Source organism: Anabrus simplex, chromosome 14 (assembly GCF_040414725.1).
Source record: "Anabrus simplex isolate iqAnaSimp1 chromosome 14, ASM4041472v1, whole genome shotgun sequence".
NCBI lineage: Eukaryota > Metazoa > Arthropoda > Insecta > Orthoptera > Tettigoniidae > Anabrus > Anabrus simplex.
Genome location: NC_090278.1, coordinates 50,484,449 through 50,506,274, shown reverse-complemented (window position 1 = coordinate 50,506,274; position 21,826 = coordinate 50,484,449). Strand labels below are relative to the sequence as shown.

The following is a 21,826-nucleotide window of genomic DNA, read 5'->3' as shown; positions in this document are numbered from 1 at the left end:
CGTAAAATTTAAGAAACGAGATTTCCACTTCCGGAGGTGCATATGGCCCTGAGGTTCACTCAGCCTACACAAAAAATGAGTACCAGGTTAATTCATGGGGGCAAAGACGGCTGAGCGTAGAGCTAACCACTCTACCCCATCGCATGCCGCGGTTAACAATTGTGGAAGCCTTTACCTTCCACTCCTCCAAGGGCCTTCATGGCCTGTATGGAGGTGACTTTGTCTTTTTTTAAATTCTTTTCTATTGCAGTAGGCGCATCTCCCATGCCCTTATAGTTCTTGTGGAGTTGCACAGGGCTGCTCTTCTTCACACAATCCTAACATATAGCGAATGTTCCTTTTTATCCCCATTGGGAGAGCTTGAATACTGGTCCTGCAAATATCTCACACATAGCTGTTGGTTAAATCTTTCAAATAATGATGGCGTTTAATGTTAAAGTTACCTTTTACATGCTTGTAAATAATATACGAATTAATCAGGGTAATGTTCAAGATAGTAAAGAACAAAGTCATTGGCCAATGGTTGCTTGTGCGTGAAACTGAGTAACGCTCTTTGTAAGTCTTTCGATTTCTCTTTCTCTGTTTCTATCCATGATGCATTGGACTTCACTATATATGAAGGCACTATTTTACACGAAAATCAAACAAAACAGACACATTCTTGGTATATTAACTGAAAAAATAAAGTAAAACTTAACTCATAAACACACATGTCATGGGGCGTGCCAGGAGTTTTTGACCGGGTCCATCAAGCAATGTACTTAGGCTGAAACTGAGGAGCATGAGGGGTGAAATCTTTACGCACACTGATAGTGGACGGGTCCAACTGTAAGGTGCTGGAAGCTAGTGGCCCGCCACGTTAAGGACTATAAACTTTTACCTCTGAATCCGGTCGAAGAGACCGTGACACTCCCTCTCCAGTGTTAATATTATTTATCAGATTATGTTTAATATTATATGTTCAGATTTAACTTTGTTGCCTATTTTGATGTACTTAAACTTCATCCTTGTGGCAGTCCAGAAAGTCTGAGAAGTTGTTAAGTTTTCCACTAAATATATATACATTATGTTTGGACATGCACAGGTATCCAAGATATGACCAATAGTCTCACTGTGGCAACATTAACAGTGGTATCCATCTTGAGAAGAGAAGCTTCAAGAAATTTAAAGGATTTCAGAATTATGGTAATAAAATCTTGACAATTTTACCAATGCATCAGTGATATTTAGCACTCCTTCTCCCATTAAGACAAATTAAGGTTTATAACTAAAAAATATGTCCATAATATTTTGGTATTGTTATGTCTCAGAAGAGCAAATAATAATATTTATATCACCCAAGTCTAGAGTTGACAACAACACAGTAGAAAGAGTATCAAACGTCCATCTGATTACTGAAGTTTTTAAGTTCAGTGCCATGAACTTTGTAATAAAAATTGTAAATATTTTAAAATTAACAGAAATATTTACAGCTTCAACTGTTGAAATGTTTGATAGCAGAAAAAGCTGAAAATACTAAATATTATAATGTAATAATATTATGAATGGGCTGTCTGGCTGAGACAGTAAAGGTGTGCTCAGTTCAACTCGAAGGATGTGGGTTCAATTCCCCATCAGGAAGCAAAAACATTTAAGAAATGAGATTTCCACTTCCAGAGGTGCCTATCATCCTGAGGTTTACTCAGCCTACACCAGAAATGAGTACTAGGTTAATTTCTGGGGGCAAAGGCGGCTGGGCATAGAGCTAACGACTCTACCCCATCAAATACCATGGTTACAGATAGTAGAAGCCTTTACCTTCCATCCCACCAAGGACTTTGATGGCCTGTAAGGAGATGACTGCTTTGCAATAATGTTACGATTAATAAAGCATTCGTCGGTGGGTAAGAACAATGTAAGAACGGACAATCCAATTGAAATGGAAGAGATAATCAAATATCAAAAGAACAGGACCACTGATTAGAAAATCAGACCTGATTTTAAAATAATTATATTTCATAAATTCTATAAATATCACAATCTAAGAGTTTAGTCGAAGAAGAGGGTTATTCAATTCTTCCTAATTTTTCAGGAGAGAGAATACTGATTTTAATATCTCAAAATGCTTGAAGGCATTTCAAATGTAAATTTTCAAATTTGCTACTTTTAACTGGTCCCTTTTTTAGCAATAATATTGTATTTTATTAAGGAAATATTTTTTTATATCAGAAATATAAAACAGAGTTAACCCTTTCCTGTAACAAAATACATATATATATATATATATATATATATATATATATATATATATATATATATATATATATATATATATATATATATATATATCTGAAAATTCCATAATATTATTATTCAAATAATTTCTTGATTTTCTAATTCACAGAAATGTATACCTGCAAGTGCGGATTAGCTGTTTCCCTTATATTTACTGTGTTTGGCAGTTTTCTGCTCTGTAGGCTACATCTAACCTGAAATTCCTGGTACTCTATCATTCATATGTTTTGCATTCCTTTTTCACACAATCAGTTCTTAAGATTTTTTTCGTGTTCACTTTAAGGAATCAGTTTGAATATTTCAGTGTTACCACTGGAGCTCTTTTCATACCCAGGATGTATGAAAGGTTTACACGCATTATTTTCAGTCGTCATCGCTACTATATGCCAACTGGAGAAAGCAAAGTAATGGGCATGATGCTGTGGTCTTGCCCCAAACATCAAAGGTAGGTAAGTTTCAGTCGCAGATGTTAACATGGATAAGGAACTGGAAAGTTTAAGCAGAAAAAAAATAATTGGGATGAATTACAGTTATGAGAGAAATATTTTACTTAATTACAATTACTAAAAATGGCTTTCACAGCCGCAGATCTTATGATCACAGGAATAGAACCCAAAAGCTGGTTCTATTCCTGTGATTGTATTAATTACAATTGTTCTTTTAACAAGTAATTGGTAAAATTACAATTACAATTATTTTACAGAACGTTAGTCTTAAGGTAATCAGTGACATTTTGCTTTGTTTGGGGATGGAGTGTTACAAAGTTTGTAGGGAAAATATATCACTTTATTTTGTATCCATTACAGCCTATCACTAGGTGAGACTAAATATGATACCTTGGAACTTTAGAAAGGATCTTGTCCCAACTTTTTCTTTTGGTTAATTACTCTTAGCATTTCCAATAATTTTCTAATTACTTTGCAAATAAATTAACTGGGTTCTTAAGATTTTCATCACTAATCCTCAACATCATTGGGGGAAAGTACATGCTTGCATTTACTGAAAAGATGCCCTACAGTGAGACTTGAATGAATAAATATTTTCAGTAATTTTTCCTGCTGGTATGCAACAGTATGCGGTATTACATGAAATAAATTTCATTGTAAAACCTGTATTGTTGTAAGTAACTACTTGTGCAATTCTTAATCATACCTTTACAACACAAATTGCTTATCTTTATTACAAAAACATTAAAATTCAATATATATTTCATCCTCTAACAGGACAACTTCAGTCGAAAAATAAATGTACAAACCTTAAAATTGTAAGGATACTGAACATATTAAGTATAGCGCTGGCGCTCAATGTGAGCCAGGCCAATTCGGATGGGGTAAGACACCAACCTTATTACTGCAGCACAACACTCAAAGTAACTTATGCAGTTTGAATCAAATATTCCACTTCTGTATAAATTTGCTTACAAAGCAACCAAGGCTTGCAACAGTCTGTGCACATTACAGACAATAACACAACAGCTGACAATGAGTGCATCAAGTATTCATTCATCACACAGACAGGCTCACCTAAGATTTTCATCTGTGCTATTTTAAATTCACTGATATTTTAGCATTGTTATGACATACATGACATTTTAGCTGGACACAACTGTCATTGAACTTTTATACTTAATGTGTTCAATATTCTTGTTACAATTTTATTTATTTGATTTTAGCAGTGGCAATGTTAGGGTTCGTGGTCCTCTCTTACACTTAACCACATAATTTACAGATAATACATATTTAAAAGAAATGTACTATTCTATTATAAAATCAGATAAGCTAAAATTTACAGATTTGGACAACATATAATGAAGAAACAAAGCAAAGTTCAACAAATAAAATAGAATAAAATAAATCCGGAGCATAAAGTTAAAAATAAAGAGACAAAATGATAATGAAAAAGTAAGATATAAACTGAAAAATATAAGCAATGCATAAACAGAACACAATATGTAATAAAGTAAATGGATATATAAATATGGCCATAAAAAGTGATCTATGTACATGAGTAAGAAGCTAAATATTAGATACCTGTACACTATAATAATAACTATTAAGATAATTTCATGGCTCGCAGAGGGATAACAAGCATGAGGGTTGAATGGCTGGACAAGGAATGAACTAGAATAGAACTTAACACAACAAATTGTGAAATTTTATTTCTCTCCTGTTTTAAAAATTTAAAATGGGAGAAACAGAAAATCTGAATGAAGAACAGCAAATTAATGAGCTCGTCAGCTCTAACAATATAAGGAACTTAGAAGTCCAAACATCAGGTACAAAACTTGAGATGATTACAAATTTGCTGATTTACACAGAAAAGAGCCTATTTCTCTTGACAAAAACAATATTTTATAACAGCATGTTTTGCTCTGATCATTTACACAACATAGGAGTCTGCGCTCCAAAGGTACCATAGTCCAGCCTCTCACAGGCATCAATTTCTTATGGCACACTTAAGTTCCACCTGACAACCTATCAGTTGTCCTCGATTTTAAATCCAGTTGTCCCGATGTGAGCTTATCTACAGCTCAACAGTTATAGGGTTCACTGTTCCCAAAGGAGAACTAACACCAGAAAACTTTACACACAGAGAAAAACTGTACAGGGGCATAACTGCCCGTACTAATTGGCCATAGTGTAAAAAGAAAAGGTTGCACACGACTGGCCATAAACAAAAGGCTAGGAGGTGAAACACTTGCCCCCCTTATAGAAATAGTTAAAAACCCTAAGTGGGCTTATGGCCCAAAGATATTGAGGCTAATCCTATACTACACAGAGCCGACTAAATAAAAAACTTTTAATACCAAATAAATTTTAAGAAATTTAGAGGTTTTGAAAACTTTAGTCACCCCATATCAAGTTGAATGGGAACCGATGAAGAAAAATCACATTACTTATTTTCCAGTAGGGAATAGAACAGAGTCCTCAGACTTGTCAAAAATTCTACATTTAAACCACCAAATTTAGAAATTTTCATTAAATAAAAGATGCTGAAACCTTCCTTCACACTATCCACAGGAGCTATCCACATATCTATGAAAATTCTGCCATTACCTTGAGTCGCTGGGCCTTCCTCAGGCAGGCCGCGCCCCTGCCTCCCTTAGGACACGCAGCACTCACAATCACTAGAGTAATTAAGACAATATGGCCCTAAAGCACCCTGCTTTTACAGTACTTTTAGGGGAAGCTTCCAGAACTCTTTATTGATTGGCTGGAATCCTATACACACCCCCAGTTTTAATTGGCTACAGAAGATACATCCAAAAATCTGATAAGTTTATTACAATAGAGGAGGAACTAGCTGAAGCGTTGACAACTTCAGTATATTAAAAAACAACAACAACAACAACAATCACATAAGCTATCATATGTCACCATTCATACGAAACAATCAGCAGTATTCAACAGGTAATCTCTACATGCAGTCTTAAATTTTGATACTGACTTGGATTTCCTGACAGCAGCTGGAAGTGAATTCTAAAGTCGTGTCCCAGCCACAACGAAGGATCTATTACACACTGTAGAGTGGTTGCTAGGAATAGCGAGGGAAGCATCAAATCTTGTGCTACAATTATGGAATGAGGATAATAAGTGGAATTTTGAAGAAATGTATTTGGATAGATTTGCCTTCTGAGTTAGATATATCAACGTAAGTATGTGAAATTTCCGTCACCTCTCTGGTTTCAGCCAGGAAAGAAATGTGTAGCTAGGGGTTATGTGAGAATCATAACTCAAGTTAAAAATAAATCGAAGACCAGAGTTCAATGCTCATTGAAGTTTTCTACTTTGTTCAAGCGTCACAACAATGAAGACAATGAAGTATCAAAGTTTGGAAAAATGTTATCTTTATGTCTTGTGGCAAAATGTCCTTATGTCATTTCAGAGGGTGTAGCATCGCGTACATCTTTCTTACACGTTCAGACCAATCAAGAGTTTCAGTCAGCGGGATTACAGTCGCATTTAATGTCACTGGAGGAATAGAATAATTTTTATACATGATGTTTAATAATTTGTTTGAGTTTTTTTGGGGTTGAGAAGGAGAGAGTTTTCACTGGCGTACACACTGAGCTGTTGAAGGTCGGAGTTAATATCTCTTATTGCATTCAATATATCATTTATAATAATATGGCACTAAATTTGGAGGTCGTCGGCAAAGAGGTGATACCGAGCTCGATAGCTGCAGTCACTTAAGTGCGGCCAGTATCCAGTATTCGGGAGATAGTAGGTTCGAACCCCACTGTCAGCAGCCCTGAAAATGGTTTTCCGTGGTTTCCCATTTTCACACCAGGCAAATACTGGGGCTGTACCTTAATTAAGGCCACGGCCACTATTATAATTTATTTTAGAAGAGATGTCATTAATATAGAGGACACACAAAAGAGGACCAGGAACAGAACCCTGGGTGTTCCTGCCTTCTGGAGTTCCCACTGTGAAGCAGTATCTTGTACTATAACATATTGCATACAACCTGTAATATATGCAGTGAAAAATTTTAAAGCAACATTAGCAAAAAATTATTAGAATTTCTTCAACAATATCTGGATGTTTATCATGTCAAAAGCACTGCTGAATTCAAGAAGTGTGTGTATTGTCACATGTCTTTCATCCATTGCTTGTCTGATGTCCTCAGTCACTTTGAGTAAGGCAGTTGCTGTGCTATGGCCCTTTTTGAAGTGAGATTGAAGGGGGTCAAGAAGAGAGTGTACGTGCAGGTATTCCAATATTTGCGCATGTACCAACTGTTCCAACACTTTGAAGAGAGCATGGAGTATAAAAATGGAATGGTAATCAGACAGGCATTTCGAACCTGGGTTTTTAGGAAGTGGAATTACATTAGCGTACTTCCAAATTGCCGGCAATATGCCATTTTTGAGACAGTCATTAAAAGTATGGGTGAGAATGGGTAGAATAGCGCCAATAATATTATGTATGAAAGTAATAGGAATTGCATCGCCACCACTTGCTTTGGATTTAATAGAATATAAGACTTCCTTAACTTTGTTAGTGCCGATGATACAAAGCAGGGGCGATTTTGTGGGACAAGTGATGGGTCATTATTTACGTGAGGTCTGTTATGTGGATTTGACTGAGATCTCTCTTCCCTGAAATATGCACTTAAATCGTCGAGTTGAATGCCAGGTACCTGAAGCTGTTCCTGTGTTTTTCCTATGCCTATGGCTCAGAGATGCCTCCAGGCACTAGCCGTATTTAGGTTACTTACTGACTAGTAAACATATTTAAATTTTATTTTTCACTAGTTGCTTGACGTTGCACCGACACAGATAGGTCTTATGGTGACGATGGGACAGGAAAGGCCTAGGGGTGGGAGGGAATTAGCCATGGCCTTAATTAAGGTACAGCCCCAGCATTTGCCTGGTGTGAAAATGAGAAACCATGGAAGACCATCTTCAGGACTGCTGACAGTGGGGCTCAAACCCACTATCTCCTGAATGCAAGCTCACAGCTGCGCGCCCCTGACCGCACGGCCAACTCGCCCAGTGTATTTAAATTTAAGGTTACGGGTTATGGATGATTTCTTTAGTTTTATTCCTAAGTATTCTGTACTTTTCATAGTCACTTGGGTCCTGAGTACCTTTTAAAGAGTATCACTTTGAGACATCATATTATTAACTGCAGAGGTCAGCCATGGATTAGGTTTGCGGGATATTCTGATCTGTCTTTTGGGTGCATGTTTGTTGTATAGGTTGTGTATTAACAAATTAAATGTATTTATTTTTGCATCAATATCAGTCAGATTTAAAATGACATTCATGGAAGATTGTAGGCATTGTGCCTTAATTCAAACATGTCAACATCTTTCATATTCCTGTCTGTACATTTATTTTTCGACTGAAAATGTCCTGATAGATAATGGAATATATATCAAATTTTAATGTTGTCTAAATAAATACAGACAATTCGTGTTGTAAAGGTGGAGTGTATGATTAAGAATTGTACAAGTACTTATGGTACACAGTACCAACAGGTTCTTCTCCCAAGTTAAAAAAAAATCTGTGGTTTATGGACTGAGAAATTTAGTATAAATATTCCAGCAGACTGTAATGTGTTCACGAACTGAATTTTCAGTTTTCAATCTTGCAAGTTGGTATCATGCTTATGTGTTTGGTAGGCTTCGTAGGTTTGTAACGGAGCTGGAAACAGGAAGTTATATTCACTTTATGATCGTTTTCAATGTCAAATTATCAGTTCTATATCTGTTCTGCAACATTTGGGTGTTCATGTGAGTTTTCAACAAATGTACTGTAACTTAAGTTAAATCAGTGCAATCCTTGTTCAAAATTAATCAAATAAGTAGTTACTTTATGTCAGTGAGCAAAATAGGGAATGCTAAAAATGTAGGAATTGTGAAATCTACTCATGATCTTGTTAAACACAAAACTGGCCCTCAAAATATCCCAGAAGAGGATCACAAAACCAAGATTGAAGATTCGCAATGTCAGAAGGAAACAAATTTTGATAATGACCGGGCAGACTATTATACACTTTTGCAAAAAAAAAAAAAAAAAAAAAAAAAAAAAAACTGTTGAGAGAGAAATGAGTGGACAGTGATGGCAAGTGTATATATGGGTGTATATTACATGTGTGGAAGGTGCTGTAATAGCACCTACATGGTGAGTACCAGTACTTTTTCTCCCAGAAAAAGCTTACTGCCTGTGTTTAATTTTGAGAATATCATTGTTAAATCATTATGTCTTTGGAAGTACTAGAGAGGTAAGGAAGTTCCTCCAGAGCTGGTGAAGCTACTGATTCTGCAATAGTAGAACCGAAAAAGTTATCTTCATCGTTATTTATTTATCCCCCACCTTTCTCCTTTTGTGTGATGTATATCAATTACTAGAAAACTTTATTTCAAGAAGTAAATTACAAGTAAAAATTACATTTTGTACGAAATAACAATTACAGTACAAGTAAAAAATATATCCATTACAAAATTTGATTTTTTTTACTCAATTACTTCCCAACTCTGGGTGTAAGCACAGGAGACCAGAAGATAACTTGTATCAGATTTGCAGATGACATGTTATGAGGGAGTATCAAATATAAACAGGATATTATTTTTTATTTCAATTAATTTATTGAAAAACACAAGGCAATAACAATTCATTTTTCCACATAGTTTCCTGCTTTGGTAATGCATTTGTCCCAGCTTACAGGAAGCTTTTTGATGCCCTCATCATAAAATGAACAGGGTCGTGTCACCAGCCAGTTGTGCAAGGAGTCTTCCACACTCTTGTCATCTTCAAATCGTTGCCCTCCTAGAGCTTCTTTAAGTGGTCCAAACAAGTGAAAATTGCAGGGTGGTAAGTCTGGGCTGTAAAGAGGATGATCAAGTGTAGTCCAATGCATTTTCTGTAGCTTGGAGACAGTTAGAGCAGCAGTATTGTCGTGGAGGAGGATGACCTGTCGAATCGGCTGGTCTTGTCTTTTGCGGTGATATGCAACCCTCACCTTATTCAACACCTCATAGTAGTATGCAGCATTGATCGTGTGTCACTCATGCCCGCTGATCATCATCAATAATGTCGTTAACCGCATGAATATTTTCATCTGTAATGCTGGTCCAAGGATGGAGATCATCTTGCTGATTTTCCACACGTTCTCGTCCTTCTTTGAACTTTTTTATGCCAGGCAAACACACGCATCTTTGACAATGTTTGATCACCGAACTATTCAGTCAATCTCTGGCAAATTTCCACTGTTGTAACTTCTTCACGCGCTGTCGTGACACAGGTTTTGCCACGACGAGAATGATGAATAATCAGATTGACTTTCCTCCGAGCGGTAAAGAGGGGTTGTTCAATGGGCCTGGGTGATTTGCTACGTGTGAAGAGACGAAGTCCTCTGTTTCCCAAAACCTTCCTTTAATAGTAGACTGATGATTATGTATAATTATATACAATATTTACAATCTCCTTCTCTACTTCAAATATCACTAACATAGAAGACTTGGCGTGGTCGAAGTGTTGAAGTGAATACTCTAAGTCCAAACTCAGACCTTATTATTATTATCATCGGAGACCTGACTGACAGGGCTTCCGCCCGCACACCTAGTAGAGACGTTCCAAAAAGCCCCCAATAGGGTGTGTATCCCTGTTTTATACCCTCACTAACTTTCACCTCCCTTCGAGAAGGCCATCGAAGTTCTCTTCCTATGGAGACTGCCCACAGACACACAAAAACGGAATTGCCTCTTTCCGTTCACTTACCACTCACTTTTTCTAAAGGTATCCTACGCACTTTTCTACAGGGTGCAGCTTCCTGCTTCATGACTCAACCTACCTCGACCAAGCCCTTTCTCCCAATTTCACAACTTGCTGTGTCCAGCACTTGTGTGCCTTCAAACTCTTAAATCTTATATGAGTCTTAATTTACTTATATTCTTCCCCTATCATTATAATTATGATACCTTGGCCTTACTGCCATTACATAGTCATTAATATTAGCTCTTAATTTCCCCCTAATATTATTGTATGTCTCAGCGACACCATTCCTCCTACGTTCCCGATCAAGGGTTCGATCCTCGGAAGAATGAGTCCTGAGTTCCAACTGGGGCGGACACGACAGCGCAAGAGATTTTATAATTATGCAGTGCATAGTGGAGCGGTGCACCTATTGCTCTGACACTGTGAGCGTTGCTGACGAAACGGCGGAAAATATCTAACAGCATGCTCTCCCCAACAATCCTCCCTAAGCATAGCAGAAGCATGGGGCCAGTCCTACCAACTGTTGATGTTCAGGATTTAAAATCCTGTTTATATTTGATCGACTTCCATATTACTAACTGTAGACAAATAAGGTAATGCACCTAATCAATACAATATAAAATTATTACTTCAATTTGTTTTAATCATGGTACTAGTTTTGGCCTATTGTATTAGGCCAACATAAGCCATAAGATCTTAAAACACTTAAAAAACAGAACCTAATTGGCCATACATATAACAAAAATAGATAGCATAATACTTGAAAATTGTTCTGATCTAATATTCAATATCCACTAAAAGAAGTCACTGTCTTGGGGTATAACACAATACTAGAAAATTCTTATGAACTGGTGGTATATTTCAATAAATATAAATCACTGCCTTGAGGATATATGGTATAAATAATTTGTTGAACACTTGCACAAAATTAAAAGCAACTGGTGAAAATAAAGATAGAATAGATTGATGTTAAATTAGATCTTAGTTGATTATGTTATGAAACAAAGGTAAATAGTATGCATAGCAACATCAAAGAATAGAATTCTAAATTATATTGTAAAATGTCTTAATTCTCAAGACAGTGGGCTATGCTATCAATTTTTGTTAAATGTATGGCAAATTAGGTTTTATAAAAGTGTTTTAAGGTCTTATGGTTGATATTGGCCTAATATTAATAGGCTGAGACTTGTACCATGATTAAAATAAATTGAAGTACTAATTTTATATTGTATTGATTAGGTGGATTACCTCATTTATCTACAATAATTATATTTTCATCAATACGGAACATGAAAATGATAAACTTTAATGTTATTACTTGACGATGAATTACTGTTTCTTCAAAGCTTGGCAGCAATATTTTGGAGAGGGGTGGGGGAGAGCGGTTTGGGACAGATACACCACCAAAATTTTCTAACCCAGATAATTTAATCTGAAAATAATTCCATGTAGCCTGTATATAATACTAATGCTATTTAATTATCCATGATACCACTAGGAGGCACCACCATTGTAAAAGTCCCTGTGATCATGTACCTACAAGAGTAGTTACCACCAATGATAGTGAAACATTGGCAAGAGACACCAAATGTGCCAAGTTGGCTTACACCCCCAGACCTTCTTTGCTTCATCCAGACCAATGGCTTTCTCGCTAGCCGGACCTAATTAATCCAGACCAATGGCTTTGTCACTAACCTACCCTAATGTATCCAGACCAATGGAGGTGACATGCAGGATACTAGAGGCCTAAGGGCCGTTTCGCGGCTACTAACCTGGGGGCTTATGTCCCCAGAACCCCTTCGCTTCATCCAGACCAATGGCTTTGTCACTAGCTGGACCTAATATATCCAGATCAATGACTTTATCACCGTATGAGATTCGTAAATTCAAAAGTAGCGCTGCTGCAGTAGGATGAGTTCTTTAGATGGACAGTTGGCAGCTCTTTCCACTGCACGATCATGACCATCGTGAGAAGTGAGCGAGACAGAAACAAATGACAGTGCAATTGTGCCTAGGTGCATGCGCTGAAAAATTGTGGTACTTACTGAACTTTTGCCCTGCATTCCAAATGGGGTATAACTTGGTATACAATCAGCCACGCACATATGCATATACATTATCCTTGATGGTTATGAATTTCATGTTTTTGGTCCGTATTGAACAATATATAAGTAATAATAATAATAATAACTTAATGTTTCCACCTTTTCAATACAATATATTCACAAAATTACAAAATTATACGGTACTAGTTTCGACCCATCTGGGGGTCATCATCAGCCGTATTGGAGCAAAGATCATTTGTGGCGAAATCCTAAGGATTTCGCCACAAATGATCTTTGCTCCAATACGGCTGATGATGACCCCCAGATGGGTCGAAACTAGTACCGTATAATTTTGTAATTTTGTGAATATATTGTATTGAAAAGGTGGAAACATTAAGTTATTATTATTATTATTACTTATATACATTATCCTGAATTAAATTGTTGGGAATGTCTTCACAGTTTTCTGAAAAGACTTACAGTTAGCAGGGGTAGATATAAGGGAGACTGTACCTTTCCTAAATCTGATTTCATTATAAGCAATGTGCTGGCAACTACTGAACAAATACATGTCTTCTTAAGAGTGCAATAACTCATTTGTCATAGCTAACTTCAGAGCACACCATGAAGCTTATAGATTATAGTAACTTCAGAGCAAATCTAAACTTGCTTGAATCAGGGGTTAAATTATTCCCAATTTTACCCAAATTACAGAAAAGACATTTTCTATGCAATCTTCAGTAAGCCGTCTTGTCAGAAGATAGGAAAACTCATACTCATTCCTGAATTCTATCCATGACAACTTCAAAGCGACTATGCTTTCAACCCATACCTTAATACTATATGGATTATTTGGCTTATTGTTAGCAACAGTAATGATCTTTAAATATTCTGTCATTTCATTTAAATATGTTAGGTGCTTCCTTTCATCATTTAATGCACATTGAAATTTCTTTGCATTGCAATTCTGGGAGAGTTGAAGATATCAAATAGAATGCCCATTTTCTCAATAAAGTTGGCAGTAGGCAATGCATCCTCTGACATAATTAAAAGTGACATTGGTCATAATCCCACAACTTACAGAATGACTTAATACATGGGCTGTAAGGCACACTCTCATTGGACTAAATGGAGGTAGGTCAATACACTTCTTGTTTAATTTAGGGGATAATCAGAGGTTCATGCTTTTATACTTATTACAAAACTCAACAATATGACTCCATGAACACTTGCCATCAACACACTCAAGGTCATACTTTTTGAAATTATTTCTTACAGATTTGAACAAGTGTGATACATTGTGAAAGAAAAAGACTTTATTACCACAGTCCTCAATAAATGGCTTTTCTTCATTGAGGCCAAATGAGGATCTCATTTTAAGATTACTACTTCCCTGGTCTGCAAACCACCACCATGGGAATAAACACTGTTTCTCTCACATTTTTAAGACATCTAAAACTATGTCCTTTAAACAGTCTTCAGGTGTACTATCTTTACTTAGGAAATATGCTATAATTTGTTTAAAATTTAATGTTCAAGATGACTCTTTCAATGACATGCATGCTCTTCCAAACTGACAAAACCATTAAATTCATCAGCCCTGGCATCATATGTGATATTACCTTGAACGGACATCATGAAACATCACAGAAACCATATGCTCTGAAACACTTAAATTCTCAGCTATCATCAACGGTAGTACATTCCTGTTTATACCAGGATGCCCACCCAAATTCTGCAGCCACCTCTGAATTGACCTAATTGTAGGAAGACAACATAACCTCCTCAGCATCTTATATGCAGTTGCAGAACAATAATAAATTGCTAGAGCAACAGTTTTCAGTATATTGTCTATCTTTGATCTTACAACCAGCGTTTGTTAGTTGGCTCTGCCACCAAACTGACTAAGTCTGTCTCTGTCTTCGATACTGTAATTTGGACTACAGAAGCAGTGAAAGGGGTGTCACCGAATACGGTACGTCATTGCTTATACAAAGTCAAGTTTTTCTCACACCCTGACAAAGGAACTGTAATAAACAATAATACTGATACGCTACAACAAACTCTTCAGCAGTGTAATGATGGTGCTGGGATGAGTGGCTCAGACGGTTGAGGCGCTGGCCTTCTGAACCCAACTTGGCAGGTTCGATCCTAGCTCATTCTGGTGGTATTTGATGGTGCTCCAACACGTCAGCAGTGTGTCAGTCGATTTACTGGCATGTTAAAGTACTCCTGTGGGACTAAATTCTGGCACCTCGGCATCTCGAAAATCGTAAAAAATGTTTAGTGGGTCATAAAAACAATAACAATATTGTAATTATGGTAATGCCACTGCAGAAGATTACCATGAAAATTGACCTAGAAATTGAGACAGAGGCAGCATTAGAAAACACTGAACTGTTCGTTACTCATCACCTCCAAGAAAAGAAAAGAGAAATTGATGGTAATGGTGACGAGAATGAACATGATGAAGCAGAAGGTTTAAGTAACATGAAATCATATCAATATGCTCTATGAGTCATAAAAGCCATTCAGTCTTTTATCGCTAGTGAAAAATGAACCGGTATTCTTCAACATTACTTGCCGTGCCCACATTTTAATTGAGAACAATACTAGCAGGGATAGTTGTGTACAGTGTACAATTGTGGATTACTGGAAAAATTAAAGACAGTAATGTACCGTACAGTATTACTATTGGTGTTATTTCTATAAAACATGTAGTGCATATTATATAAATGTATGAACTGTAGTAATGTGCACTGTGAGGAAGTTCTAAGCAAGAACAGATTTCTGTTAGTGCTGATGAAGTAGTGTGCCGGCCCTGTGGTGTAGGGGTAGCATGCCTGCCTCTTACCCAGAACCTCCGGGTTTGATTCCCGGCCAAGCCAGGGAGTTTTACCTGCATCAGAGGGTTGAATCGAAGTCCTCTCAGCCAACATGATTAGCATTGACAAGCCAAGAATAACGGCCGAGATGACTCGCCATACTGACCACAGGATACCTCGTAACCTGCAAGCCTTTGGGCTAAGTAATGGTCGCTTGGTAGGACAAGGCCCTGCAGGGCTGTAGTGGCATTGGGATTTGATGAACTAGTGTGTGATTAGTGTCATTATTTTATCTACTACCACACAAAATCATATAAATCTACACCTGTATTATCCAATGGAGGTGACTCATGACTTTTATTTTATCTTTTAACCACCTGAATGAATCAAAATCTTTCATGCAGAGGAAAAAGTTTTCGGTTCTTGTATTGCCTTAAACCCATATCCATGATCACACTGAACTTGTGCATGTCCTGCGCTTACACCCATATCGCAACTAATCAAAACCTGCCTTAAGGTCCGAGTATTTGTAGTTGGTCTTCTCTCCAAACTGACTCACTACTACGGCGTGGACAGTAACATCCGTCTATCAGTTGTCAGCATGTAGGCCTAAATGATGTCTTGAAACGCATTTGGTATTTATCCAACAAAATAGATTAAAACTCAGCTATAGACAACCAAGAGAGATAAGGTTTAATCTGCCATCTTGTAGCCTTAGAGTAAATAGAATGTCAAGATTGACAAGCAAGCAGCCAGACTGCGTAAAATTGAAATGCTTGCAGACTGTACCTGAGGGGTTATTATACAAGTATGAAGAATGAGTTGTCCACCTAATCAATACTTTATTTTACGAAGTGTCTAGAATATTTACATTAAAAGACAGTACCGGTTTTGACCTGTAAAGAGGTCATCATCAGCTGTTAATGAACCTGCTTAATAGCGATTGTGCAGAATAAAACACTACTGAAATTAAACAAGAATGTCACTATTCTAATAAAATACATAATGTTATGATATTTACATATGGTACGATAAAGGGCTTTGACTTGCTGGAGTCCTATGAATGCCACATTTTCCAAAAACAGTACTGCAACAAGTTAAAAATAGGGTACCGTTCTTAGAGTTCAAAGAGTCACTTGGGGTTTTGGTGTCAAGTTCAAAAATCTATGCTGTATGCCAACATTATGCCATACTACATATGGTACAATAAAAGGGCTTTGGCTTGTTGGAGTCCCATGAGTGCCACATATTCCAAAAATTGTTTACTAAAAGGTTAAAAATATAGGGTACAATTCTTAGAGTTCAAATGAAAACTGAGTTTTGGTGTTAAGTTCAAATATCAATGTTGTATGCCGTATGTTGTATGCTAACGTTATGTCCAACTGTTGTACAGATATGTACAGGTGCATTGTTGGACCACAAATATGCGAGGAACATTGCGTTCAGCAGAAATGAGGTTCTGTGAATTGTTTAACAGGTAGGTACTATGTTCATTCTTAGTCTATATCGTTGCTGATACATGCTAGTTTAATTGAATACTTGTTGAGGCATAATATGCTGTGTATGACATTAAATTATATGAAAGTAGGTTGAGAGAGCTCCCCTATTCATACTTGCATGCCTGCTCAGGTAAATTTAAAAATCTGAGAAAAAAGAAAAGGAAATAACTGATAGAGAGAGCCTGCTAAATGGTTTGTGTGCGACAGTGTGTGTGTTACGTGTGGGCTGGATATGTCTTTGAGTATGGTCGGGAGCGTGCTGCACATTTTTGTGTGGGTGTTGTGTGGCTGTTGTAGTGTTCCGATTGAGAGGTATAAGGGAGGGGGAAGCAGCTTGTGGAGAGGGTGGGGTGGAGTGGGGTTTGTTTTTTGGGTTGTGTGTGGGTTTGTGTCTGCTGATTCTTTTTAAATATGTGTCTTTTAGAATGGGAATGGCTGTGTTGAAGAGAATATTTATCTGTGATTTCATTTAAGATGAAGTTAGGATTAGTGTATTGGTCCATGTTGATGTAAAAATCTTCCATTATTTTGAGCAATGGGCCTGTACGGTTGATATTTAAAATTTCCATGTCATTCTCAATTTTAGTGAACTTATGTTTATGACATTCATAAGTTGTATTTTTGGGCTTATGCCGTGTAAATAATTATAAACACACTCAACGTTTCAAAAGGAACCTTGCCTTTCTTCATCAGGAGACAAAAGAGAAAAGAAACGACGTATTGATGGTTGCTAGGAGAAAGCAACAAGGAAGCTTCAAATGGTACCTACCCAAAGATGTAAAGGGGGCGCCATTTTAGCCCAATGCTAGAGACAATGAATAGTAACAGCAAAGCATTACTCTCTAATGGTTCTGATTATAGGTAGCCATGATTCACTGAGGTTGTGACCTGTATCGCGGTTGAAATTATCTGGATGTTTACGTATTTCAACCGCCTCCGTGATAATTCTTCGGCGATATTGCTTTATACGGGCAAGAACATCCACTTCTTGGAACAAGACATCATGACCAGGTGTTAGGGCATGATCAGCAACAGCTGATTTATCAGGTTGGTTGAGTCTGATACATCTGGTACGTTCTTTGATGCGAGTACGCACCGTTCTCGAAGTCTGCCCAATATAAACCTTGCCACAAGTACAGGGAACTCTGTAGATACCAGGTTGTTGTAATTTAGGCAAACTATCCTTAGTTGGTCGCAGGAGTTGCCTAATCTTAACTGATGTTCCAAAAACAGTTCGTATATGGTACCTACGTAAGATTTTAGCAATACGATCCGTCGTGTTATGTATGTAAGGTAGGTAAGCAGTTCCTTTTACATTTTTTTTCTTAACAGAAGTCCGATTATGTGCCGATTTCAGAACCCTTGAGATCAAAGCTCTGCTGTAACCGTTGCTCTCAAAGGTGGTTCTCAAGGTGTTAATTTCCTCTTGTAGATCTGACGCTTCACAAATCCTCCTGGCCCTGGTAGTCAGAGTTGTAAGGATACCATGTTTCTGGGCAGGATGATGGTGAGAATCTGCGTGGAGATATCTATTGGTGTGTGTAGGCTTACGATACATTCTGTATCCTAAAGATCCATCCTCTTTCTTGGTGACGAGAACATATAAAAATGGTATCTTGCCGTCAGATTCCATTTCCAAGGTGAAACAAACGGAAGGGTGCTGGCGATTAAGGTGATCCAGAAAGTGACCAAGATTTATGTTTATGATCCTCGACATGTTGTCCTATGGCTGAAAAGTGATTATATTTAGTGGCATTGATATGTTCGTTGTAGCGAATAGAAAACATCTGCCGGTGTTATTATTTTTATATCTCCCTCTGTCAGTAAGTTAAAAACAATGCAGTGTCTCATCGAAGCACCATGCAAAGTCCAATAACGAACTAAAAAGAAATAGAACTTCTACTTTGATTCTCCTCTCACCGTCAACGTTACACGACTTACTTGACATCAAATACAGTAGTCTCTACTGTATTTGGTAACACCTATATTTACGTTTTCAGTTTGAGGCATACGATTAGTTGCCCATGGTTTACGAGCGGACTCCGGAATACAATGCATGGTCAGTTCTTTGGCTTTTGACGTTAATCACGCTATCTTAGTACTGAATGCGATTTTTTCCTTACTGTTCACTGATCATTTACAATAATACGACGTAACTTACGAGGTAATTTTGTTAATAGAATTTCCTAATATTTTTCTTCTAGCTAAGTCTCGCGAGTGAAATGTTATTGAGTAAAATAGGCTTAATACAAAATCCAAATACTAGATACCGCACTCTAACGAACACATTGCATAATTTTGAAGTTAAATATTCTTATTCTGAGAGGAGATATTTGCAATAAAAGATCGCGAAAGCCTCCAACCTTCAGAAAGCCTTGAAAAGACAGCCAACATGACAGGCTTGAGAATCTTTGCCGAGAAAACAAAATTTTTAGTAACGGATATTGGTCAAATAGAAAAGGTAAAGCACTGAAAATGGTTTTCCGTGGTTTCCCATTTTCACACCAGGCAAATGCTGGGGCCGTACCTTCATTAAGGCCACGGCCGCTTCCTTCCCACTCCTAGCCCTTTCCTATCTCATCGTCGCCATAAGACCTATCTGTGTCGGTGCGACATAAAGCAACTAGCAAAAAAAAAAAAAAAAAAAAAAAAGGTAAAGAAATTCAAATATTTGGGTGAGACAATTCAAGAAAATGGTTTAGAAAAATCTGCTATAGAGGAGAGGATACAAAAGATGGAAAGAGCGTACGGTATAACTAAGAATACTTACAACAAAAAGTGCTTATCAAGAAAACTTAAAATAAAGCACTACAACACAGTAGTGAAACCAGAATGCCTTTATGCCAGTGAATGTCTAGCACTGAACTACAAGCTTCATAAATTAGAAATATTAGAAAGAAGAATTATAAGGAAAATATCAGGTCCTCTAAGAATTGCAGAGTTTTGGAAATTAAGAAGTAACAATGAAATTTACCAGAACGTAGAAAACATATCAGAAACAATAAGAAAAAGGAGATTGCTATTTCTTGGACACATTTACAGAATGGATGACAATAGACTAACTAAACGAATCTTCAAGTAGGTACCTTTGGGAAAAGAAATCAACTACCACCTGGATTCAAGAAGTCAAGAAAAACCTGGAAAGGAACAACATACGAGAAGAAGAATTATTGGAAAGAAAGATTTTTAGGAAGAAAGTCTTACAAATGGAAGGATTCCAAGGGAGGAAGGAAAAGAAAACAGGCACAAAGTGGACTGAAGACAGGAAAAAGAAACACAGTGAAACAATGAAAGAATACTGGAAGAAAAGGAATGAACAACTAAGGAGGAACAATTGAAATCGTAACGTAGTCCTTAGAAGGCCGGAACGCAAGAATAATAATAATAATAATAATAATAATAATAATAATAATAATAATGTTACTTGCTTTACGTCCCACATGTTTACGGTTTTCTTTGATGCCGAGGTGCCAGTATTTAATCCTGCAGTTCTTTTACGTGCCCGTAAATCTACTGAGACAAGGCTGATGTATTTGAGTACCTTCAAATACCACTGGAATGAGCCAGCATCGAGCCTGCCAGGTTAAGTTCAGAAGGCCAGCGCCTCAACCATCTGAGCCACTCAGTCCCTCAAAAAAACCCTCTTTGTTTTCAGAAGTAAGGTTTTATAATGTATGTGATTTGTTTTGAAAACTCCCAGTATGTAAGTTAATCTTTGTATCTTGGAAACATTGTACAAGTAATTTAAAAAAAATGAAAGGAGTATTTCCAGATGGCTTAAGAAAAGAGATTGACTTATGGTTGACTTTGAGTGAATTGGGCAGTTCAGTTTCATTTTAGACTATACAGTATATCATATTGGCCAATTTTCTGAGAGAAAGGATCAAATGATATAGATGTTGATTCCCATAGGGAATCTGAAATATTTGTCCTGAATGAGTAAATTTATAATACCAATATAAATCGTCCGTTATTGGACATTATAAATTTTCTGAAAATTTATAATGTCCAAGGACCATTTATATTGGTATTAGAAAGGATCAATCTGTAGATTAGGAATGAGTATACTGTACCCAGGTCACGCTGACCAAATGTCTTCAAAAACCATTAAGATTCAAAGAAACATTGTTCAAGTTCAAAGAAAGTCACTAGAACTTTTACAGCAAGTCCCAGTACTAGAGAACTGACAGTTTTTTGCTTCAAGAGAAAAGACGAGTTTATCTGTCTCAAGAAATGGTTGGCTTACACTTCTAAGTAACGTTATGCACACTTTGGAATGGAACTGTAATTCTCCCAATGCTGTCACTAAAACCAGAGGTTATGAAATGAAGAAAATAGAATCTACTGAATCGGTAAGCGTGGAGAAATTTGGGTGATAGATCAAAGGAGCGCAAGGTAGTATACAAGAAGCTTTGTTTGCCAAGAGATAGATGGGAATAGGGCAGTTGTTGAACGATTACTGTATATATTTCACAGATTTTACAGTCATATAAAAGTAGAGGGATAAGGTGTATGTGAAAATTAGAGGTAGATAAAACTAAATGATGTAACAGTCTACATGTATGTGTGTGTCTGTGCACGTAATGTTTCGTTAAAAGGTGATTCCTGTGGAAAGTTTGGGTAAAGATCAGGATGAGTTAGAGGATGCCGAGTAAATGCAACAAACAGAAATTAGGCTAGTTCACTAGTTAAAATTTTTGCTATATAATAAAACTGAAAATGCAAACTCAGAAATTATATGTCGTTAGACTTACTTTAAGAGAAGCAGAAGTGTTCATTGTTACTCCTGAGGATCCACCAATCCACCTATGGTGAAGAGGAATACAAATCCTAATACCCAAAGTAAAGCTGGACTGTAGGTTAACTGAATTCCATGAAGGGTGCTGAGTCAACTAAAAATCTTAATTCCTGTAGGAATGGTAGGTAAAACAAAATAACACAAACTGATCAACATTT

The 21,826-nt window shown here is 36.9% G+C and overlaps 1 protein-coding gene across 6 annotated transcripts in view; it reads left to right on the top strand.

Moving 5' to 3' along the window:
- The first annotated feature begins 8,877 nt into the window (after positions 1 to 8,877).
- Positions 8,878 to 21,826, top strand: part of LOC136885242 (gastrula zinc finger protein XlCGF7.1) — a 46,870-nt gene continuing 33,921 nt past the window's right edge. For 2 of the 6 annotated variants that reach the window (XM_067157715.2, XM_067157720.2), the window contains exon 1: positions 17,972 to 18,163. In XM_067157715.2, the coding sequence (XP_067013816.2) occupies positions 18,153 to 18,163 (11 nt within the window). In that variant the 5' untranslated portion in view covers positions 17,972 to 18,152. Of the gene's footprint in view, positions 8,909 to 17,745; positions 17,918 to 17,971; positions 18,164 to 18,284; positions 18,378 to 18,949; positions 19,035 to 21,826 lie in introns of those variants that run through there. The other 4 variants (XM_067157719.2, XM_067157716.2, XM_067157718.2 and 1 more) reach the window with 4 other exon arrangements.